This window comes from Sinohyriopsis cumingii, chromosome 15 (genome assembly GCF_028554795.1).
Source record: "Sinohyriopsis cumingii isolate HCF-2022 chromosome 15, ASM2855479v2, whole genome shotgun sequence".
In the NCBI taxonomy this organism is placed as follows: Eukaryota; Metazoa; Mollusca; class Bivalvia; order Unionida; family Unionidae; genus Sinohyriopsis; species Sinohyriopsis cumingii.
Window position 1 is genome coordinate 26,514,370 of NC_142975.1, and position 20,000 is coordinate 26,534,369.

Genomic DNA, 20,000 nt, shown 5'->3' on the forward strand with positions numbered 1-20,000 from the left:
CAATTAAAACTCCTGGGGAATATTCCCAACCTGAAACAGTTTAACCTTCCTGTTGCAGCCTTGTCAAAACTACAATCATTAATTTTGCACCCGACACAAAGTCTGCGCTAATATCTAATACATTAATTACATTTTTATGGTTTTACGGTCTTATTGTCATTATTATTATTATTATTATTATTGTCAATTATTTTAACATCGTTCCTTCAAAACCTCATTGCGTAATCTACAGGGATATAATTTCTGGCATCGATCTCTCACCACGCATATGGTCTCGTCTTTTTTCTTAACTTAGAATTAGGTCAAAACAGACTGCCTGGTTCATTGTGTGATAGACACAAGAACTTGCTCATCCATTATTTCTGTACAACTTTACATTGTTATATCTCTTGTTGTAAAATGCCCCTAGTGATTCTAACATATAGAAGTCCAGACGTTTTCATAGATTTTATTGTAAGTGTTTGTTTGTAATATTTTCTCCCCTTACAATGACCTTGCTTAGCCTGGAACATTGGGAAACCGTTTCCAATTTGCACTGTTATCAATATGTGTATATATATGTATGTATGTATGTATGTATGGCAGACAAGAGGGGGTTTGCAACCGAGAATATAATATCCCCGGGGCCTGAACCCTTATGGGGGTTTGGGCTGATCAACACTTTATAATTTTATAAAAGAAAAATTTTGTTTGAACAAGAACTTGGAAAGGCCCAGGTGTTTCTTACCCCAGGGCCCGTTATCACTCTCTACAGCCCTGCATATAAGGTGCGTCATGTATTGGTTAATTAAACCTAGGCTCAAACTGCTCTGTTTTTGTAAAAGTTTATGAATATATTAGAATATAGATATACCAACTTTCATTTTGTTACGTTTCTAACCAACCCTAGTGCAAATAAGAAATGATTCATCAAATGGATGGGAATTGAATACTTACCTAAATGCCCAGCAACTTCCAGCAGAACCTAAATTGTGACAGAAATTAAACAGAATTATACGCGCAATCTACAAGTCATTTATTAAATACAGCTGACTTATACATAGGTGGGTATTTTTCTCCCAACTGCAAACTTTTGGAAGGTTAGCTACCTGACCTGAGAAGCCTTATAAAGTTCTTAAAAGAATTGACATTTTTAACATCTCTCTCTCTCTCTCTCTCTCTCTCTCTCTCTCATTTATATAGGAAAGCAAAATAAGTCTGTTCTTCCCTCAAACATTTATCTAACCAAATTGGTGTTAGAATATACAGATCGTCCTGAATTATTAGATTGGCCTTAGGTGCATATCCTCAATACCAAGACTGAAACATTAGATTGGCCTTAGGTGCATATCCTCAATGCCGAGACTGAATTATTAGATTGGCCCTAGGTGCATATCCTCAATACCGAGACTGAATTATTAGATTTGCCTTTGGTGCATATCCTCAATACCAAGACTGAAACATTAGATTGGCCTTAGGTACATATCCTCAATACCAAGACTGAAACATTAGATTGGCCTTAGGTGCATATCCTCAATGCCGAGACTGAATTATTAGATTGGCCCTAGGTGCATATCCTCAATACCGAGACTGAATTATTAGATTTGCCTTTGGTGCATATCCTCAATACCAAGACTGAAACATTAGATTGGCCTTAGGTACATATCCTCAATGCCGAGACTGAATTATTAGATTGGCCCTAGGTGCATATCCTCAATGCCGAGACTGAATTATTAGATTGGCCCTAGGTGCATATCCTCAATACCGAGACTGAATCATTAGATTGGTTCTAGGTGCATATCTTCAATACCGAGACTGAATTATTAGATTGGCCTTAGGTACATATCCTCAATACCAAGACTGAATTATTAGATTGGCAATAGGTGGATATCCTCAATACCAAGACTGAATTATTAGATTGGTTCTAGGTGCATATCCTCAATACCAAGACTGAATTATTAGATTGGCCTTAGGTGCATATCCTCAATGACGAGACTGAATTATTAGATTGGCCTTAGGTGCATATCCTCAATGACGAGACTGAATTATTAGATTGGCAATAGGTGGATATCCTCAATACCAAGACTGAATTATTAGATTGGCCTTAGGTGCATATCCTCAATACCAAGACTGAATTATTAGATTGGCCTTAGGTACATATCCTCAATACCAAGACTGAATTATTAGATTGGCCTTAGGTGCATATCCTCAATACCGAGACTGAATTATTAGATTGGCCTTAGGTGCATATCCTCAATGACGAGACTGAATTATTAGATTGGCAATAGGTGGATATCCTCAATACCAAGACTGAATTATTAGATTGGCCTTAGGTGCATATCCTCAATACCGAGACTGAATTATTAGATTGGCCTTAGGTGCATATCCTCAATGACGAGACTGAATTATTAGATTGGCAATAGGTGGATATCCTCAATACCAAGACTGAATTATTAGATTGGCCTTAGGTGCATATCCTCAATACCGAGACTCAGACACAAGCTCAGAGTTTAATCATCTCCAGTCCAATATCCCTGTGTTTGTCAGAGTCTAGGATATTCTCATTTGACTAGAAAAATTTTTATAAAAAAAATAGAAAGTAATTTTAAGTAAGGAATGCTTCTGTGAGAATACTTACCCATTCATATTAATGTTATGATATAAGCCTGCTACCTACCAAATCCAGCCTTACCAAAAAGAATCGTCTTTGCCGACTATATATATAAACAAAGGGCAATAACTCTTGCCTATTACCTCATCAGGTATCGCTAGGTTTTAAGTTGAATTAAATATCAACGAGGATGGTCGCATGGATGGGTGGTTGGGATTTTTTAAAGTAATGTTATCAGGTAAGTATTTTATGAGAAACATAATTTGCTTTCTCTTTTAAGTACACGTTTCATGATCAAATTAACAACAATAGGCAACAGGAGGATGGAATACTGAGCTGGATTTTAGACCCTACTAAAGACACTTGGAGCGATACAGAGGCTGTCATCACTATGCTACAGCCATGGCTCACAATGTCTCTGGATATGATGAACAGTTTCTTTTGAAATATTATTTAGAGCAAGGTACATAATAACTCACAGTCACCATGAATGAAGTCAAACTCATCTACATCATGAATGTAGTACAAGTACAGTTTAAAGATTCTATGAGTTGTTTAACCATGCCTTTGAGTAAACCAATCAGTATGCCAGAAATGGGCTAGGGCTGTCTTCCACACTTTTTCAATACAGAAGCTAATCAAACATGTTGTGCTCCTGCATTTGCCAGACGTTCGCTAGTGTGACCTCAACACTATGCACACAAAACAAACAGAAGCATAATGCACTTGGTACCAATCTCACTCTCCAAACCTGTTTAACTTAAGAGGAAATTTTGAAATATTGCCAATCTGAAATGAACATTTTAGGACAGTATTGTGGAAAATTCAGACAGTTATTTTTCTAGATCATGGAGGTATCAATACAGAAGCTTTTACCATTACTAAAGCTTGTGGAATGTCTATATGTTTATGCATGAAAACAAACTAGCTATCATACTCCCTCAATCCCATTTCTAGGTCAGCTGTTGATATTCCGCCAAACCTTTGTGCTGTCTCTATAACTTTTGTGAAATAAACGGAAACAACGTGTTAGAAACGATGAAGAAAAGAAAATAGGGGGTCTTTTGGTGGATGGTTGGGGTTTTAAAAAACACCAGATGATACACAAATTACAGGAATATTTAATTCACGGATGTCCACTTGTTTCCCTGAACGAAAGCATAAAAGTCCTTTATCGGAGTTTACCATGGAAGAGTTATATATGCATATATACCAAACATGCCTGAAGTTCGGAATTCAAGGACACCAAGTGATAGAAATGTAGGAGTATGATTAAGAATCATGTTTCAATGCTGATTCAGAATTAAGACAAATTTACGAATGCTACGACATGGTCAATATCGAATCTCTGAATACACACAAGAGTTTGGATGATGAATGAATGCAATATGCTTGCTGTACTCGAAGTGGAAAAATCTACAGGAGAAGAAATCAAATACATCACTGTTTTCCCCTTGTGTCTTTGGGTGCACAAATTTGATAAAAAAATGTCCTACCAATCGCCCCAAAATGTTGAAAGAACATATCGACATGGAACACATTCTTCAGTATGAAGGTTTGGTCAAATGCAAAGTCTTACACCCAAATAGCTTCATCATTCGTTGCTACCACATCATAGTCAGGGAAAAAAAACAATGTTTCCTTTATGTCGTACGTGTAACTGAAATATGCAATCAACAGCATCATTGTTGCCACATGGATGAAAATCATTGATACTGCTTGTTGAAATTATACTAAATTAAAAGCATGTCTAATCCAATAAAGGAATTTGTTCCGAATATATCAACGAATTTCTAAAATGAAACAAGACGCTTGTGGCTATATGTCTTTGTTCCAGGCTCAAAAAGGCAAAGACCAGTTCAAAGAATGGTACCTAATTCACAAAAGCAACACTATGGAATACGTGAAAATAAAAGAAGGAAGACTCGTTTTTGTGAAGGTAATGTTAAATTGTTTGTATGAAAATTTTACGCAGCGTCCGATATTATCCAAGATGGAAAAATTGGCAGATCCAAGTTCCTACTTTCAACTAAAGTAAACAAAGGAAAATTTATGAAACACATGGTAACCATTCACAAAGAATTGTAAGAGTTTGCGCCGCCCTATGAGTCTGTAAATGTCATGACTGCAGCCAGTGTATGTACAGTATATCTATCGCTCACATAGCGATCAACCAGACATAGAAGGGGGACATTTAGCCATATGGACTGACGATCACTTAGAAGAAACTATTGTACATTTTGGTATGGGTCGCCCCACAAATTTTGGATACCAATACAGAGCCCGACATGGACAAGAGCATACCCAATACAAAGTCGTTGGACTGACTCACCACAATCGGTTCAGTCAAGTAGTCAGCTTTTATGTTCTGATAGAAGCTTTACTGTCCACGAAGATCAAGACTTTTGCGTGAAAACATTGGATCAACACAAAATTGTACGTTTACATCAAAACCACCAAACTGCTACTCGAACCTTAGAAAAAGTCAATCAGATTGTATACCAAAAAAGAGTGAGAATTCCAGACAATACATTGCTGTGTAGAAATGATCAGTTACAATATGAAAAGAGAAGTTCCTCGACAAACATTTCATTGTGAATATAATGTTCAACTTGAAAGATGATAAATAAAACAGCGATCAACTGAGCAACACACTATGTACCCAAGTTCAATTTTGAGGACAACACACTTTCTTCGACAATGACGAATTTGGCAAAGCAACCATTGAAGAGATCCACAACAGAATTCAAGTTTGATAATGAACTCAAACATGATGCTCTGCCTTGTGACCACAGTGATGCCATATCCTATGACATCAGCAATGCAGCATGAGCATGCCGCTCCTTTACTCCACTCAAAGTCATGCTGTTCATGCACCTTGCCGCCAGTACTAACAAAAACGATGCAGAAAGGCTTTCTGCTTTGCTGACAAAGTGAAGCCATGTGTGTACTATCTATGAATCTCAGCCATGCACTGCAACACACTTTGAAAACCACTAGCTTATAGGAATTTACAAACCAAAGAATAATATACATTTCCCATGGCTTTGCTTGGCTATTGTGACTTCAAATGATAATTTCAAAAGTTCAAAGAGAAATGTCCGAAATATCTGGAAAGACATACCCTTAAATCTTTACCCAATCCCAGATTTATCTATTTGGGAGAATGATATATGTAATAATTTTATATGTGGTGACTTTTGACGAATGTGATTATACAGATACACCTTACTTGGAACATTCCAGCTGGTCTCCGTGCTGTCGTTACCTTCCTTTGGTCCATTCAAAATATGATCCTGATGTTGAATACTTTAGAAGACCGAATTCGTACCTCATGAGCATTGAGAACCCATTTACATATATCTCCTACATATTCAGTGGAAACACTCAGAACAAGTACAACCTTTATGGCATTTTAACCATTGGTAGTTGAATGCTATAAGAAAGATGATTTGTATAAAGATGTTCAAATGGTTAGACACTCATCAATGAGTACCTCCCTCCTGTAAGATTTTAGAAGTCACAACTTCTACCTACAAACTGGTAGTGACACACATAATTCCATGGAACGAAGTCCAAGAAAGTTTAGAAACTTACAGGGATACAAAATTCTTTTACATGAGTTACTGCACCAAGGTGACACTCTTTCATCACGTGATGTGTGGTGAAGTATTGAATGAATTTTTCAATATCGTTTGTCGCCAGATTTCATGTCACAAACGTGTAACTGTTTCATGAAAAACAAAGACACTGCTCTGAATAACTAGTTTAGAAGAAATCACACTCAGGATCCACCTTTACATTTGTGAGAATGCATTTCCTGAGAGTTTGTGAAGTCAATGCAAACTCAAAATCATTTCTCGATTTTTAAGCCATTGCTATTTCCACAGTATAAGAAGAATGATTCTTGGGAAGGACTATCATAGACACAAAGATCCAAGTGGATATAAAGCTTACTGTCTGCTGACGTTTGTCCTCGGTGTTGCAACCAATTCCGTGGAAGATAGCCAATAATATTATTCAGGACTTCAAGGATTACCAAGCACTTTTACATGAAGTGATTCCACCTACTATTAAGTTTGGATGACATGTGGTGTGCGTGTCAATGACTACTTTTCTTGGATTACATTTAGCAGCAAATTTTGCATGGACCATTTATGAGTAGTACATGCTTCAAATACATGACCATCAAAGCTTCACTATGTATGAAACAGTCAATAAATGGTTATCAATGGCTGGGCATTCAGTATGGAAGGCGTCAGAGTGTGTTTTTTACCAGTGCGATCAGAACATTGCTGGTGCTTGGTTTTCAAAAAAAGAAAGTCTTAGCATTCCCTAGGTCCCAGGTTCTTCCATAACAGATGGTCATTAATCCATCTTACCTACGCTAAATTGGTATGCAGTCTAAAGGACAGAGTCTCTTCTTCATCGACGATATCTACCAAAACCTTGACCTTATAGTCATGTGTAGCGGAAGGGTGTAGGTGATTCTGAAGCCGACAACCCAGTCCGCTCAATGGTTGGATTTCAGTAAGGATGATGTCCTGGAGTATCCTCAAACTCATTACGTGTAGTGTTCTGTTCTGGTTTCAGTCTCCATATCTGCATAAACCATCCCAGGTGCCATAAATGAGGCAATGAGGTAATCTCTATCCTGTGAGTAAACTATGAACATATGGTACAAATGCGTCATGCAGGTATGGACAACTTCTTCACCAAGTGTACTGTCACCACGGTTACCAGCAGTGAGGAAGTGATCTGGTTGGTGTCAGTACCCGCTGAACTGTGGGCACGGCTGGTCAGATAGATCTAACAGTAAAGTTTCTGTCCTGGCATGCAGATGTTGTCATATGCCAGTGGAAAAGGACAGATCTGTCACTAAGACAGCCATAATTGCAATTATATGTAGCTGTAGAAATTTTAAAAAGGACACTGTCATCATTACATTCTCTGTAATTGCTGAGAAATACAGCCGTACGTCTGTCGAAACTGATTGAGATGGCTGCACTGGCTGAACAACTGTCTCTGTAGGCTGGATGATCGTGGAGCGCTATGCATGGTGATACCATAGTATATGATGGATCCATTAGTTCTGTTTAAGCCCCACCTCCACCCGTGCATTCAGACTTATAGACCCAAAGGCCTTTCCTGGACATGTGGGAGGGGGAGGCTTACATCAACTGGGCTATCATAAAAGGTGAGTACAGTACACCATTTGTATCACATTTACTTGTAGGAACAAGAGACATAGATGAAGGGCAAATAATTTTCAGAATCAATAATTGCAGCGTTGCCATTGGTCAACTTCTGCAAAATCTAATTAAATACAGTCTCTGACCGTATGGTACACACACTGCATGATATTAACAACATACATTTTATACACATATGGCAATGCTCATGTGTCATGTGTATCTTCCCTGGCCTTGACCATGTTGCATATATTACACTTCGTCAACATGTTTCACAACAACGATATAAAGCAAAAAGAACAAATGTATGCATTAATAATTCAGTGTGTTAATAGGTCACTAAAAGAACATATGTTACTGAGTGAACGAACAATGACGAATAACACAGCAATCAACTGAGCAACACACTATGAACCCAAGTTCAATTTTGAGGTCAAATCACTTTCTTCGATAATGACAAATTCGGCAAAGCAACCATTGAATGAACAATAGGTCCTTTGCGCGAAACCATGAATCACAACATACATCAAAGATACCATGCCATACCATGCAGTCTAAATAGACATAGTCAGTGGAAACCATTCAAAAATAATGGATACCGCATTTAGAGAAATTATTAATACACATTATGAACCCAATTTCTGAATGGATCGCTAAAATTCACATCCATATTGTCATGGAGTGATGGGGACTGTACAACAGCGAAGTCTACAGACTTGTGACACCAAGTAGTGGCAAGGGGAGATAATAGGCAAGAGATATTGCCCATTGGCTATGTAATATAGAGAGAAAAGACAAATTCTTTTTTTCATCTGTTTAGTAGTGCAGGATTAGGGAGAAAGCTGGTTTATGTCGAAAGTTTAAGGTGATCGAGGAACGGATTTGAAGGAAAAACATCAACTACTCATTTTTTTATAATTTTTTTTTACCTTGGTCCTTGACGGATGTAACTTTTCCCTGCGTAGTCCAATCAAAAGTGTCTGGAATATCACCTATCCGGTCCATTTGTAAAATTCTGAAAATGAGTGGAAAAGTTACAATGATTATTCAGACAGTATACTGTTCATATGTAACCAATGGGGTGAGGCAGGGAGGTGTTCTTAATAAATACATACAAGAGTTTAATTTTCAAGCTGGGTCAGTGTCAAGTGGGGATACGTTTGACACCAAATGTGTTATATCTTAACAGTTTTAGTTTTGCTGATGATATGTCAGTGACAAGGAAATTATTATACATCTGTGAAGACTCCGCATGTGAGAATAGTATCATCAATAATACACAAAAATCGGAACGTATGGTCTTTCAGTAAACTTCTTTCAAATTGCCCTCTCTCTCTCCCTCTATAGAGAGAGAGAGAGAGAGAGAGAGAGAGAGAGAAGAGAGAGAGAGAGAATCAGAGACGCAAGCCGTATGGGGCATTTCTGGAGGAGTGGGGCGCTTGTCTCCGACTCCCACCCCAGCAATATCAACCTTGTGGTCTAAGCTTGACATTGCCAAGGTGGGAGTGGGAGACAAGCACCCCACTCCCCCAGAAATGCCCCATACGGCTTGCATCTCTGATTGCCTCTGTCAACTAAAATCCAGCTCCTGGCCTTCATGAGTGGCTTAGCTTTGAAGTTCAGCAGACCACGTTTTCCACTAACAGGAGAAGGGGTGAAGGTGGGCCAATGGTGCCTTAAAACCAGTTGCTTTGGGTAGATGGGACTCATAAACCTTGGATGGTAACTCATTTAGGAGAAGGAAAACTCCGATTCCAGACCTCTTCTGCCTTGCAGCTATACCCACTCATGGGAAAGGCTAAGGGAGTAAACCCCAACAGAAAATCCAGAGACAGAGTCCCTAAGGCAGTCTGACACTGACTTCAACATCATTCTGGCAACTCCTGCGATGCCATTGGTGCCAAGCTGTATCAGCACTTGTCGTTCCCTTGGTCCCACCAGCTGCATGGGGAGGAGAGATCTGCTACATGAACAACAGCTGATTCTCCATACCACCCTGCCCAGGCTTTGTAGCTCCACTGGAGAGGACACTCCAGCATCATTGTACGGCATCGGCACAACACTAGAAGTAGCAGTTTACCTGTTTTGCAACCTGGAACATCAAGACAATGTGTCCTGGATTGACCAGTGACCTACAGCAGATCGACGATGCACGGAAGACTGCCGTTATTGACAGAACTCTCCTGACTGAACATCAACATTTCCTGCCTCCAGGTGACCCAACTGGCTGACAGCAGCACAATCAGGGAAGCCAATTACATGTTCTTTTGGCAGGTGAAGCCCTCAGATGAACCTAGGCAGCACAGTATAGGCTTTGCCGTAAAGAACACGCTAGTTGCCTTCATTGAACCTCCACCATCAGGTACTAAGAGAATCCTTGCCCTCTGACTGTCAACATCCTGCCCCAAACCTCTGCTCCACCCACGAGAAGAAAGTTCTGTGAGGCTCTGGATGAGGCAATATCCAGTATCCCCAACAACGAAGGCCTTTACTTACTAGGAGACTTCAGTGCTAGTGTGGGAGCTGACCATGAGGCCTGGTCCACCTGTCTCAGCTTTTACTGAAGGGGAAAGATCAGTGAGAATGGTCATCGACTGCTGGAGATGTGCTGCTCCCACAGCCTATGTGTGACCAACACTTTCTTCAAATGCAAGGAGATCCACCAGGTGTCATGGAGACACCCACATTCACGCCACTGGCACCAGCTAGACCTCATCACCCGCAGATACCACAGTGCTGACTGCAACACAGACCATTCCCTCATGGCCAGTAAGGTGTGAATATTACCCAACCATGCCAAGAAGAAGGGTCACCCACACATCAACACCTGCTGTGCAATCAACCCAGAGAAAATAGAGCAGTTCATCAGCAAACTGCAGGAAGCTCTCACCAAAGTGACACCTGATGACACCATTGACTCCAAGTGGTCCCACCTCCGTGACTCTGTGTACAATTCAGCCATCACAGCTTATGGGAAGAGGAAGCGAACAAATATCGAATGGTATGAGGCAAACTGGGAGGAGATGGAGCCCGCGACTGAGGAAAAGAGGAAAGCCTTCCTGTCATACATGGCTGCACCTAGCCCCAGAACACTACAAGCCCTCAGGACTGCAAGGAACAACACCCAGAAGACCATCCGCCGCTGTGCCAAAACCTACTGGCTGAACCTTTGCACCAGTATACAGACAGCTGCCAACACCGGGGATGCAAGAGGAATGTATGAGGGTATCAAGAAGGTGACAGGCCCCTCCACCTCCAAGACCACCCCCTCAAGTCCAAGATGGGCAAAATCATCACAGACATGGGGAAACAATTTCAGCGATGGGTTGAGCACTATCTTGAGCTATATGCAACCCAAAACAACATCACTGACACTGTCCTGGATGCCATTTCAGACCTGCCTGTCATGGAGGAACTAGACCCACAGCCCACCCTGGAAGAGCTCAAAAAAAACATTGAATGCCTTGCCTGCGGGAAGGCTCCTGAAAGCGACGGCATTCCACCTTAAGTCCTCAAGAGCAAGAAACCAGCATTGCTCCAGCCCCTACACATACTTCTCTGCCTCCACTGGGAACAGGGATACATCCCACAGGATATGCGTGACGCCAACATCATCACTTTGTACAAGAACAAAGAAGACCGTAGCGACTGCCACAACTACCGGGGCATCTCCCTCCTCAGCATCATCGGAAAGGCTTTCGCCTGTGTTGCCTTGGCGCACTTGCAAATCCTCTCCTCCCATGTCTGCCCAGAGTCCCAATGTGGATTTCAAGCTGGCAGGTCAACTGTAGACATGATCCTCTCACTACACCAGCTGCAGGAGAAGTGTCGCAAGCAGCAGATGCCCCTCTACACTGCCTTCATAGACCTGATGAAGGCGTTTGACCTAGTCAGTCGGAGTGGACTCTTCAGACTCCTGCAGAAGATCAGCTGCCCCCCACGTCTACTTGCTGTCCTCACATCGTTCCATGAGAACATGCACAGCACAGTGTGCTTCAATGGCGCAACATCAGAGGCCTTCCCAGTCATCAGCGGAGTCAAACAAGGTTGTATCCTTGTGCCAACGCTCTTTGCCATCTTCTTCTCCATGCTTCTCCAGTACACCTTCAAGGACTGCAGCGAGGGAGTGTACATCAATACCAGGGCTGATGACAAGCTGTTCAACATCGCCCGTCTCCATGCTAAGACTAAAGTCACAGAGGTACTCATCCGTGAATTGCTCTTCACCAACGATGCAGCCTTGACATCACACATGGAAGATGGACTGCAGCAGCTGGTATGCCGCCTCTCCCACACCTGTAAGGAATTTGTACTGACCATCAGTTTGAAGAAAATGAATATCATGGCGCAGGACGCTGACTCCCCTCCTTCTGTCACCATCGATGGGTACAACTTGGAAGTTGTCGAGAACTTCACATACCTTGGGTCCAACATCTCCAGCTCACTGTCCATTGATTCTGAGGTGAAAGGCAGGATTGCCAAGGCATCAGCAGTGATCGCCAGACTTAACCAGAGGGTCTTGAATAACTCCAACCTCACCGAGAAGACCAAACTGCATGTCTACCAAGCCTGCGTGCTCAGCTCACTCCTCTACAGCAGCAAAACATGGACCACCTATGCAAGACACGAGAGGAAACTCAACAGCTTCCACCTGAGATGTCAGCAGCGCATTCTGCACATCCAGTGGCAGGACAAAGTACCCAACACAGAGGTTCTAGAATGTGCCGACATGAACAGCATGTTCTCCATTCTCAACAAGAGGCACCTTCGCTGGCTCGGCCATGTCAAGAGAATGGAACCAGGCCGCATTCCCAAGGACCTGTTATATGGGTAGTTAGCAGAAGGTGCACAACCGAATGGACGACCACATCTGTGCTACAAAGACATTTACAAGAAGGACATGAAGATGGCCAACATCAATGTCAGTGACTGGGAGAGTTGTGCTAATGACTGTTTCACCTGGCATCTAGCTGTCAGGCAGGGAGTTCAAAAAGCCAAGGATGACAGAAACATAAAACAAGCTGAAAAGAGAGCAAGAAAGAAGGATAAACAAAAGCTTACTCCGGAGCTAAGTCATCGTCTCCCATAGATGGACGGATGCCAAGGAATATATATATATATATATATATATATATATATATATAATATACATGAATATTAACGGTCATGCTCTTACATACATCAATAGTTTTATGTATATTTAATTTGTATTATTAGTTAGCTTTCTTAATGCATATTTGTAATTCAAAATTGACCTTAATCCCAGTTCATGTTCACTATGTTTCTGACTAGGGATATTAATTTTGTAGACAACATAATATATGGTCAATATGAATCTGTGAGTATATATTAAATATTATGATCATTATCAGTGAAGGTTAACATTTATCTTAATCAAGCCTAGGAATTCTCCCATGGAAAATATCAGTGTACCTGATGTTTACCATATTCTTTAATAATTTTAGTAACAGAAATTATCTTGTCAACAGCTTAGACTGATCGAAATGAGCTTTTGACCCTTATCCTGATTCTATTTTTGTGTCGTAGCTTTTAACATAATGTTGTTTACTTGATAAGCTGTTGCCTTAAGAATCATTTTTATTGTTGTGTTCAGTTTTTCATTTGGGTGGATTTTATTTATTCAGATTATTCACTGGAAATACAAAGTGCTCATCAAAAATATTCCCTGACTGGAACATAAATTTGGAATTATAGTGAATTCAGACAAGAACATTTTTTTATTGATTTATTGTGATACATCAAAAGACTCTTAGCACATAGCCACATTCCAGGCCATTGGCACATTAGCATATTCAAAAGCACATGTACATCAACATAATATTTGAACTTATTTGGAATAACTCCGAAATTCAATTAGAACTTCATACATTTGAATTTGTGATAAAATTTATATTACTATTTGGGATTTCATTAATAATACTGTAAGTACTTTTTCAATTTTCACTTTGTATTCCAGGGAAATAAATTACTTTTTTAATTTTAAAAAACTTGTTGGTTTTCGATATTTTCTGTTACTTAGTTTAAGACCATAGAGTCGTAATAATAGTTGTATATCTTTTGGTCATATTTTAAAATCCAATTGGTCAGATGATGAAGATACAATGAGATGTTTCAGACTTGTGTGCACTCTAACAAACATGTTTTTTATGTAAATTTAGAAATTTTTCTTTGAATATAAAAACTAGATTATTCAAATTGTATTTCTGCGCAATGTGTTTGCCAACTCTGAGGACACACTGTGGTGGAAGAAAAAAATAGGTATTGGTTATAATTATAGTCTTCATTTTCTATTAAGCCCTCCAAGTTGGAACAGTGCTTCTAACATGTTTCTAAACTATAATGGATTACATTTTGAAGAATCTCTGTGGAACTATGAAATAAATTCTTGGAAGTTGAGATTAACTCCGAAGCCAATGTCATGTGCATATATAATTTTTTGTTGTCATGATCAGTAAGTGAATATATGGTTATTGGGTAATAAAGTTTCCAAGATATGATAAAGAAGTCCTTGGGGATCAGTGATGACCATTGGTCCCAGGTCACTTGTGACTGCATTAATTTGTCTATCCATCCACAGCAAATGTATATATGGTTATAAGGTGTGGATTTTTCAATATTTGCTTTGTTATTACCCAAGGCTTAATGTCCCTGAGACTAACAATAAACTCTGAGGCTAAATTTGTCTTTTTGCATCCAGTAAATACTGTTATAGCAACTGTATGTGGCATGTGTTGAAATCTCAAATATGTTACCGGTAGTCTCATAATGTGTGAGTTATTCTGAATTAATGTCAAATAACCACCACCCTTCATGCTCAAATTTATAAAAACGTTGTGCACATCTATAGACCATCCCTAGTCATTTGGGAATTTCAAAAATCTTTATTTGAAAAGGTTTAGGAAGATTTGCTTGAATTTACTAACAAACACATGCACATACGATTGTGCTGGATTGCATAATCCAATCATATTCTTCAAACATTGCAGGGAAATAAAAATAAAACAAGTCAGCAGTGGTGATGACATTTCTCATCAAGGCACACAAATATTACAGACTTTAGAAGTTTGTAAAATTAATTCAGTATTCATAACACATTCAAAAATGTAAAATATAAGTAGTTTAAAGCAAACATTTAATGATATGGAATGCTGATGGTATTTGCAGTAGGGCCAGCTAACTTTATTGTGAAGATAAATGATTATATCTGATCCATTTTTCCTTTAAATTTATGAAAGAAAATGTAAGAATATGTGTGTTTCAACAAGTGATAGACGAAGCGTGACATGATTCCCATAGTATTCAACGAGTTAACACTCCTAATCTAGTATGGTTTACATTGTTTAAGAATGTTTGCGTTTTAAAAGAAATAATGAAAGAAGAAAATTAAAAGAAACAAATCGATGATTTTAAAATGTACCTATCTCTATTATGTTTTGGGTAAGGTCTGCTGACCATAAGAATTTTGGCCATGAATTCCTCCTTCGACATATCCATGAACTTGTTGATGGCATATTCTGTAAATCCACTGTTAAAATAAAAAGAATACATTGGTTCTACTGCAATGTGAATATTTTTTGGGAAGTGTGTTTTAATTAAATGTTAAACTATGTATCTAATCTTTCAAAATATTATTGAGAGTTGCAAAATATAATATCAAACAATAAAAACCTGCATTATGACATTAAATCGACTTTGTTAAATAGCAATGGTACTACTACAAATATGTATACTGCTGTTGCTACTACTACTACTAGTACTAATAATAATAATAATAATAATAATAATAATAATAATAATTTCAAACAATAATGGACATTGAAGAAGTTTCACAATAATGAAGTGGAGTTTAGTTGATATGGATTAATTAAGAACGATAACAGTGACCAACAGTATAGTTGTTCATGCAATCATGGAGGACAAAGACAGCCATAGCTTGATAATACTGATCTACAATATAGTTGTTCATGCATGGACACAAGAACTTTTTAGTCATAAAAACTTTTGGTCATAGTTCTATCAGTCATAGGATCCCCTAATACAAAAACTATAACCTTATATTTGTTTTGTTTGACTGATTTTCTGCAAGACCATTAAAAACAAGTTGTGGTTTCGTTTCTGTCTTAATCAGCATAAAATACTGACTCTGAGTTAATTAAAACCAAGTGTTGATTTTTTAGAGTAGTTTATGTGACTCTGAGTTAATTAAAAAGAAGTGTTGATTTTGTTTGACTACTTTCTGTCTCATGGTAAAAGTATTATTATATTGGTTTCCTGTTATAGATTTTCCGGAAGATCTTTTAAAACAAGTATTTCCTTCGTTTTAGTTCTAAGTCACTGTAATAACTGACTCAGCTAGAGTTAATTAAAAACCAATGATGATTTTGTTTGACTAATTTCTATCTTAATCATGGTAAAATGTAAAAAGTATGGGTCATGTTTAAAAAGACTGAAATTTGTGCAGATTGATATGTCATAGCTCTCAGGTTTCAATCATAAGGAGGTTCTTTTTAAAAGAAAATTTCAATCAGCAGCATCGAACATTCCTTTCCTAGAACTATAAACTACCAAGTGTGCTTTGAAATCTTGTTTTGTCATTTGAACAATATATACATACTTCGTTATTGTTTAAAATAATAACATGGGTGCAGCCTTATCGCATGCTTGCAAGGGATTTCTAGTCAGGGCCATAAAATTAGCACACACGTCATGCCATGGGTTGGCTCAATAGGCCAGACATGCAATAACCCAAAGCATAACCTAATTAAGCCAGGCCTACCACAACTACTACTACTATCACTACTACTACTAATCAATCTACAAATAATACTGCTACTACTACTATCATATCAACCCATTATTTCCAACTACCACCACATCTACTATTAATACGTTTACAACTGCTAATCAGTCCACAACTGCTCCTACTAGTCAGTCTACTACTGCTACTGCTAATCTGTCTACTAGTGCTACTACTAATCCTTATACTACTGCTGCTGCTAAATGGTCTACTACTGCTACTACTACTATGTCTACTACTGCTACTGCTAAATGGTCTACTACTGCTAATCGGTCTATTGGTGCTAATCACTCTACTATTGCTACTGCTAATTTGTCTATGGCTGCAACTGGCAATCAGTCTACTACTGCTACTGCTGCTCGGTCTACCACAGCTACTGCAAAGCAGTCTGCTACTGCTGCTGCTAATTAGTCTACTACTGCTACTGCTAATCAGTCTACTACTGCTATTACTAATCAGTCTAATAATGTTACTGCAAATCGGTCTACTACTGATACTGCTAATCGGTCTCTTACTGATACTGCTAATCTGTCTACTTTGCTAATCAGTCTACCACTACTAATGCCAATCAGTCTACTACTGCTACTGCTGCTCGGTCTACCAGAGCTACTGAAAAGCAGTCTACTACTGTTGTTGCCAATCTATCTACTACAGCTGCTGCTAATTAGTCTAATACTGCTACTGCTAATCGACCTACTACTGCTGCTTCTCATCGGTCTATAACTAACGTTACTGCAAAATCAGTCTACTACTGCTGCTGCAAATCGGTCTACTACTGCTACTACTAATCAGTCTACTACTGCTGCTAATCAGTCTATTACTACTGCTGATAATCAGTCTATTACTGTTACTGCTGCTCGGTTAACAAATGCTACTGCTAATCATTCTACTACTGCTACTGCTAATCGGTCTACTACTGCTACTGCTAATCGGTCTACCACTGCTACTGCTAATCGGTCTACTACTACTATTGCTAATCAGTCTACTACTGTTGCTACTAATCAGTATACTATTGTTGCTACTAATCAGTCTACTACTGCTACTGCTACTCGGTTTACCACTGTTACTGCTAATCGGTCTACTACTGCTATAGCTAATCAGCCTAGTGTTGCTACTGCTATTCTATCTACTATTCCTGGTGCTAATCGGTTAATTACTGCTATTGCTAATCGGTAATCGGTCTAATATTACTACTGCTAATCGGTACACTACTGTTACTACTGCTAATCTGGGATGGATTATTGTTGATGTCACGTGACTATATGACCTCTGATGTCACTGACATGTAGGTTGCGAGATTTGTCTAGTCATGTGACTCTAAATGCAAATGGCGAGATCCAGGTCAAATTTCAGCAACGATGTAATTTCGTCTTGTCTGTCAACGGATTAAAGATCTAACAAATGCTATGCTCGCAATTTCTGAGAAAATAAATCTTATTCCTATCGATTTCATGCAGGTATATCTCGATGAAAGGTCGTTCAAATCTACTAAGCCGGCTACTAAGCAGCTACCCTATGCCGACACCAAATGCTGTCGGCGAATTCCAACTTTTCGATAGGCAGTGAACTCTGACCCTACACCCCAACATTAATGTCCAAATATAAAAAATCAAAAATGTGGTGGCAAGGGTCAGAGGAAACTCGGACTAATAATTAGTCTACTAGTACTATAAGCACTAATATTCCACATTAATTAATACTGCTAATATTATTGCCAAAAAAAACACTTTCTAGCTACTACTACTAGTACTAACAACTACTAGGAATAAGTTCTCGCCTGTATTCATCATTAAGCTGGTTAATCCACTTCAGATTATCACGGAAAATCTGAAACTTTGTGCCTTCCTCTTCATCTGATAGGTACTGCTTCCCATATTCTGCCTTCCACAACCTATACGTTTAAAAAAAAATTAATGTTTTGTCAGTACTTGTAGAAGAGATTTTGCTTATGAATATGTCATATATACTCATGGTGTGTGCATTTGTGAAATATCGGGAGATTCAAGTCTAAGCCAGTAGAACCAATGTTCAACCTCTCTGCGTCATTGTTTAATTCATTAGACTCAGATTAGCATAATGGATTTATTCAACTCTGATCAGTCTTCTGAAATGTTAACACGTCTATGACACGGACAGTCTTCTCATTATTACACGAATATGTGAGGTAAATGTGATAGTCCGTTTGTCCGTTCGTGTGTGACCACATCTTCCATACACTGCTGTATAATTTCTCGAATATAATCGGTTGTCTTCCTTATACGATAGTCATCTGCATGGGGGGCGGGGTTACCTATTCTTCGCTCCTAACCCTGTCTCTTGGAGAAGGAGGGACAGTTTTTGACTCCCTCCTATGAAGTCCATGGAAGGAGAAGGGGCAGTGGTCAAACGTACAAAATGTTTAGTTTCATTAACATTTTGAAATATTACATAACTAAATTGTATCTCCCCCCCCCCCCCGGTGTCAGTGTTAAAACTTGAAAGGCTAAAATGTATGACTGAGTGAGTTTTGGACAGGGGCATTGCTACGCTGTCATGAGAATGAAAACATTTGAGCTATCAACCATAACCTCTTGATAGGAACCCATGTCAAATTATCATTTTCAAAGGGAAATTGATATACCCCATAGTTCACAGATTATATGCTGTATAAATCTGATGGAAGAAATTATTATCTTGGGGAAAATTTAGGAACCGCTGCCTACAATTGAGCAGAATAATTAAGGCGTACACTTTAGAAGCAATGTGAATTTAAAGTGACGACCTTAGTCGGAATTCTTTACTCCAAAATTTCCTGAAAGTGAAGTAGTTTTGAACTATTACCCTAGAGTTACATAACGGCTTTTGGGCTGTTACCCTAGAGTTGCATAACGCATCACTGCAGGGTCACATAAGAGCTTTTGGACTATTACAGCAGTTATACAACAGTTTTGGAGCTATTGCAGTAGAGTCACATAATATTTTTGGGGAATATTAAAGAGCTATTGCAGTAGAGTCACATAATATTTTTGGGGAATATTAAAGAGCTATTGCAGTAGAGTCACATAATATTTTGGGGGAATATTAAAGAGCTATTGCAGTAGAGTCACATAATATTTTTGGGGAATATTAAAGAGCTATTGCAGTAGAGTCACATAATATTTTTGGGGAATATTAAAGAGCTATTGCAGTAGAGTCACATAATATTTTTGGGGAATATTAAAGAGCTATTGCAGTAGAGTCACATAATATTTTTGGGGAATATTAAAGAGCTATTGCAGTAAAGTCACAAAATATTTTGAGGGAATATTAAAGTCACATAAAGGCATTTGGGGAGTCACATAACGGTTTTGTGGCTATTACCATCGAGTCACATAACGGTTTTTGGGCTATTACCCTAGAGTCACATAACTGCTTCTGGGCT

The 20,000-nt window shown here is 38.8% G+C and overlaps 1 protein-coding gene across 2 annotated transcripts in view; it reads right to left on the reverse strand.

The window, feature by feature from the left end:
- The window catches only part of LOC149781445 (cathepsin L-like), a 78,583-nt gene that overhangs the window by 11,287 nt on the left and 47,296 nt on the right, over positions 1-20,000 (reverse strand). For both annotated transcript variants that reach the window (XM_089935523.1, XM_089935524.1), the window contains exons 4-7: positions 18,378-18,491; positions 15,221-15,328; positions 8,712-8,797; positions 937-964 (exon numbers count right to left, since the gene is read on the reverse strand). In XM_089935523.1, coding sequence (XP_089791649.1) covers positions 937-964; positions 8,712-8,797; positions 15,221-15,328; positions 18,378-18,491 — 336 coding nt within the window. The remainder of the gene's footprint in view (positions 1-936; positions 965-8,711; positions 8,798-15,220; positions 15,329-18,377; positions 18,492-20,000) is intronic.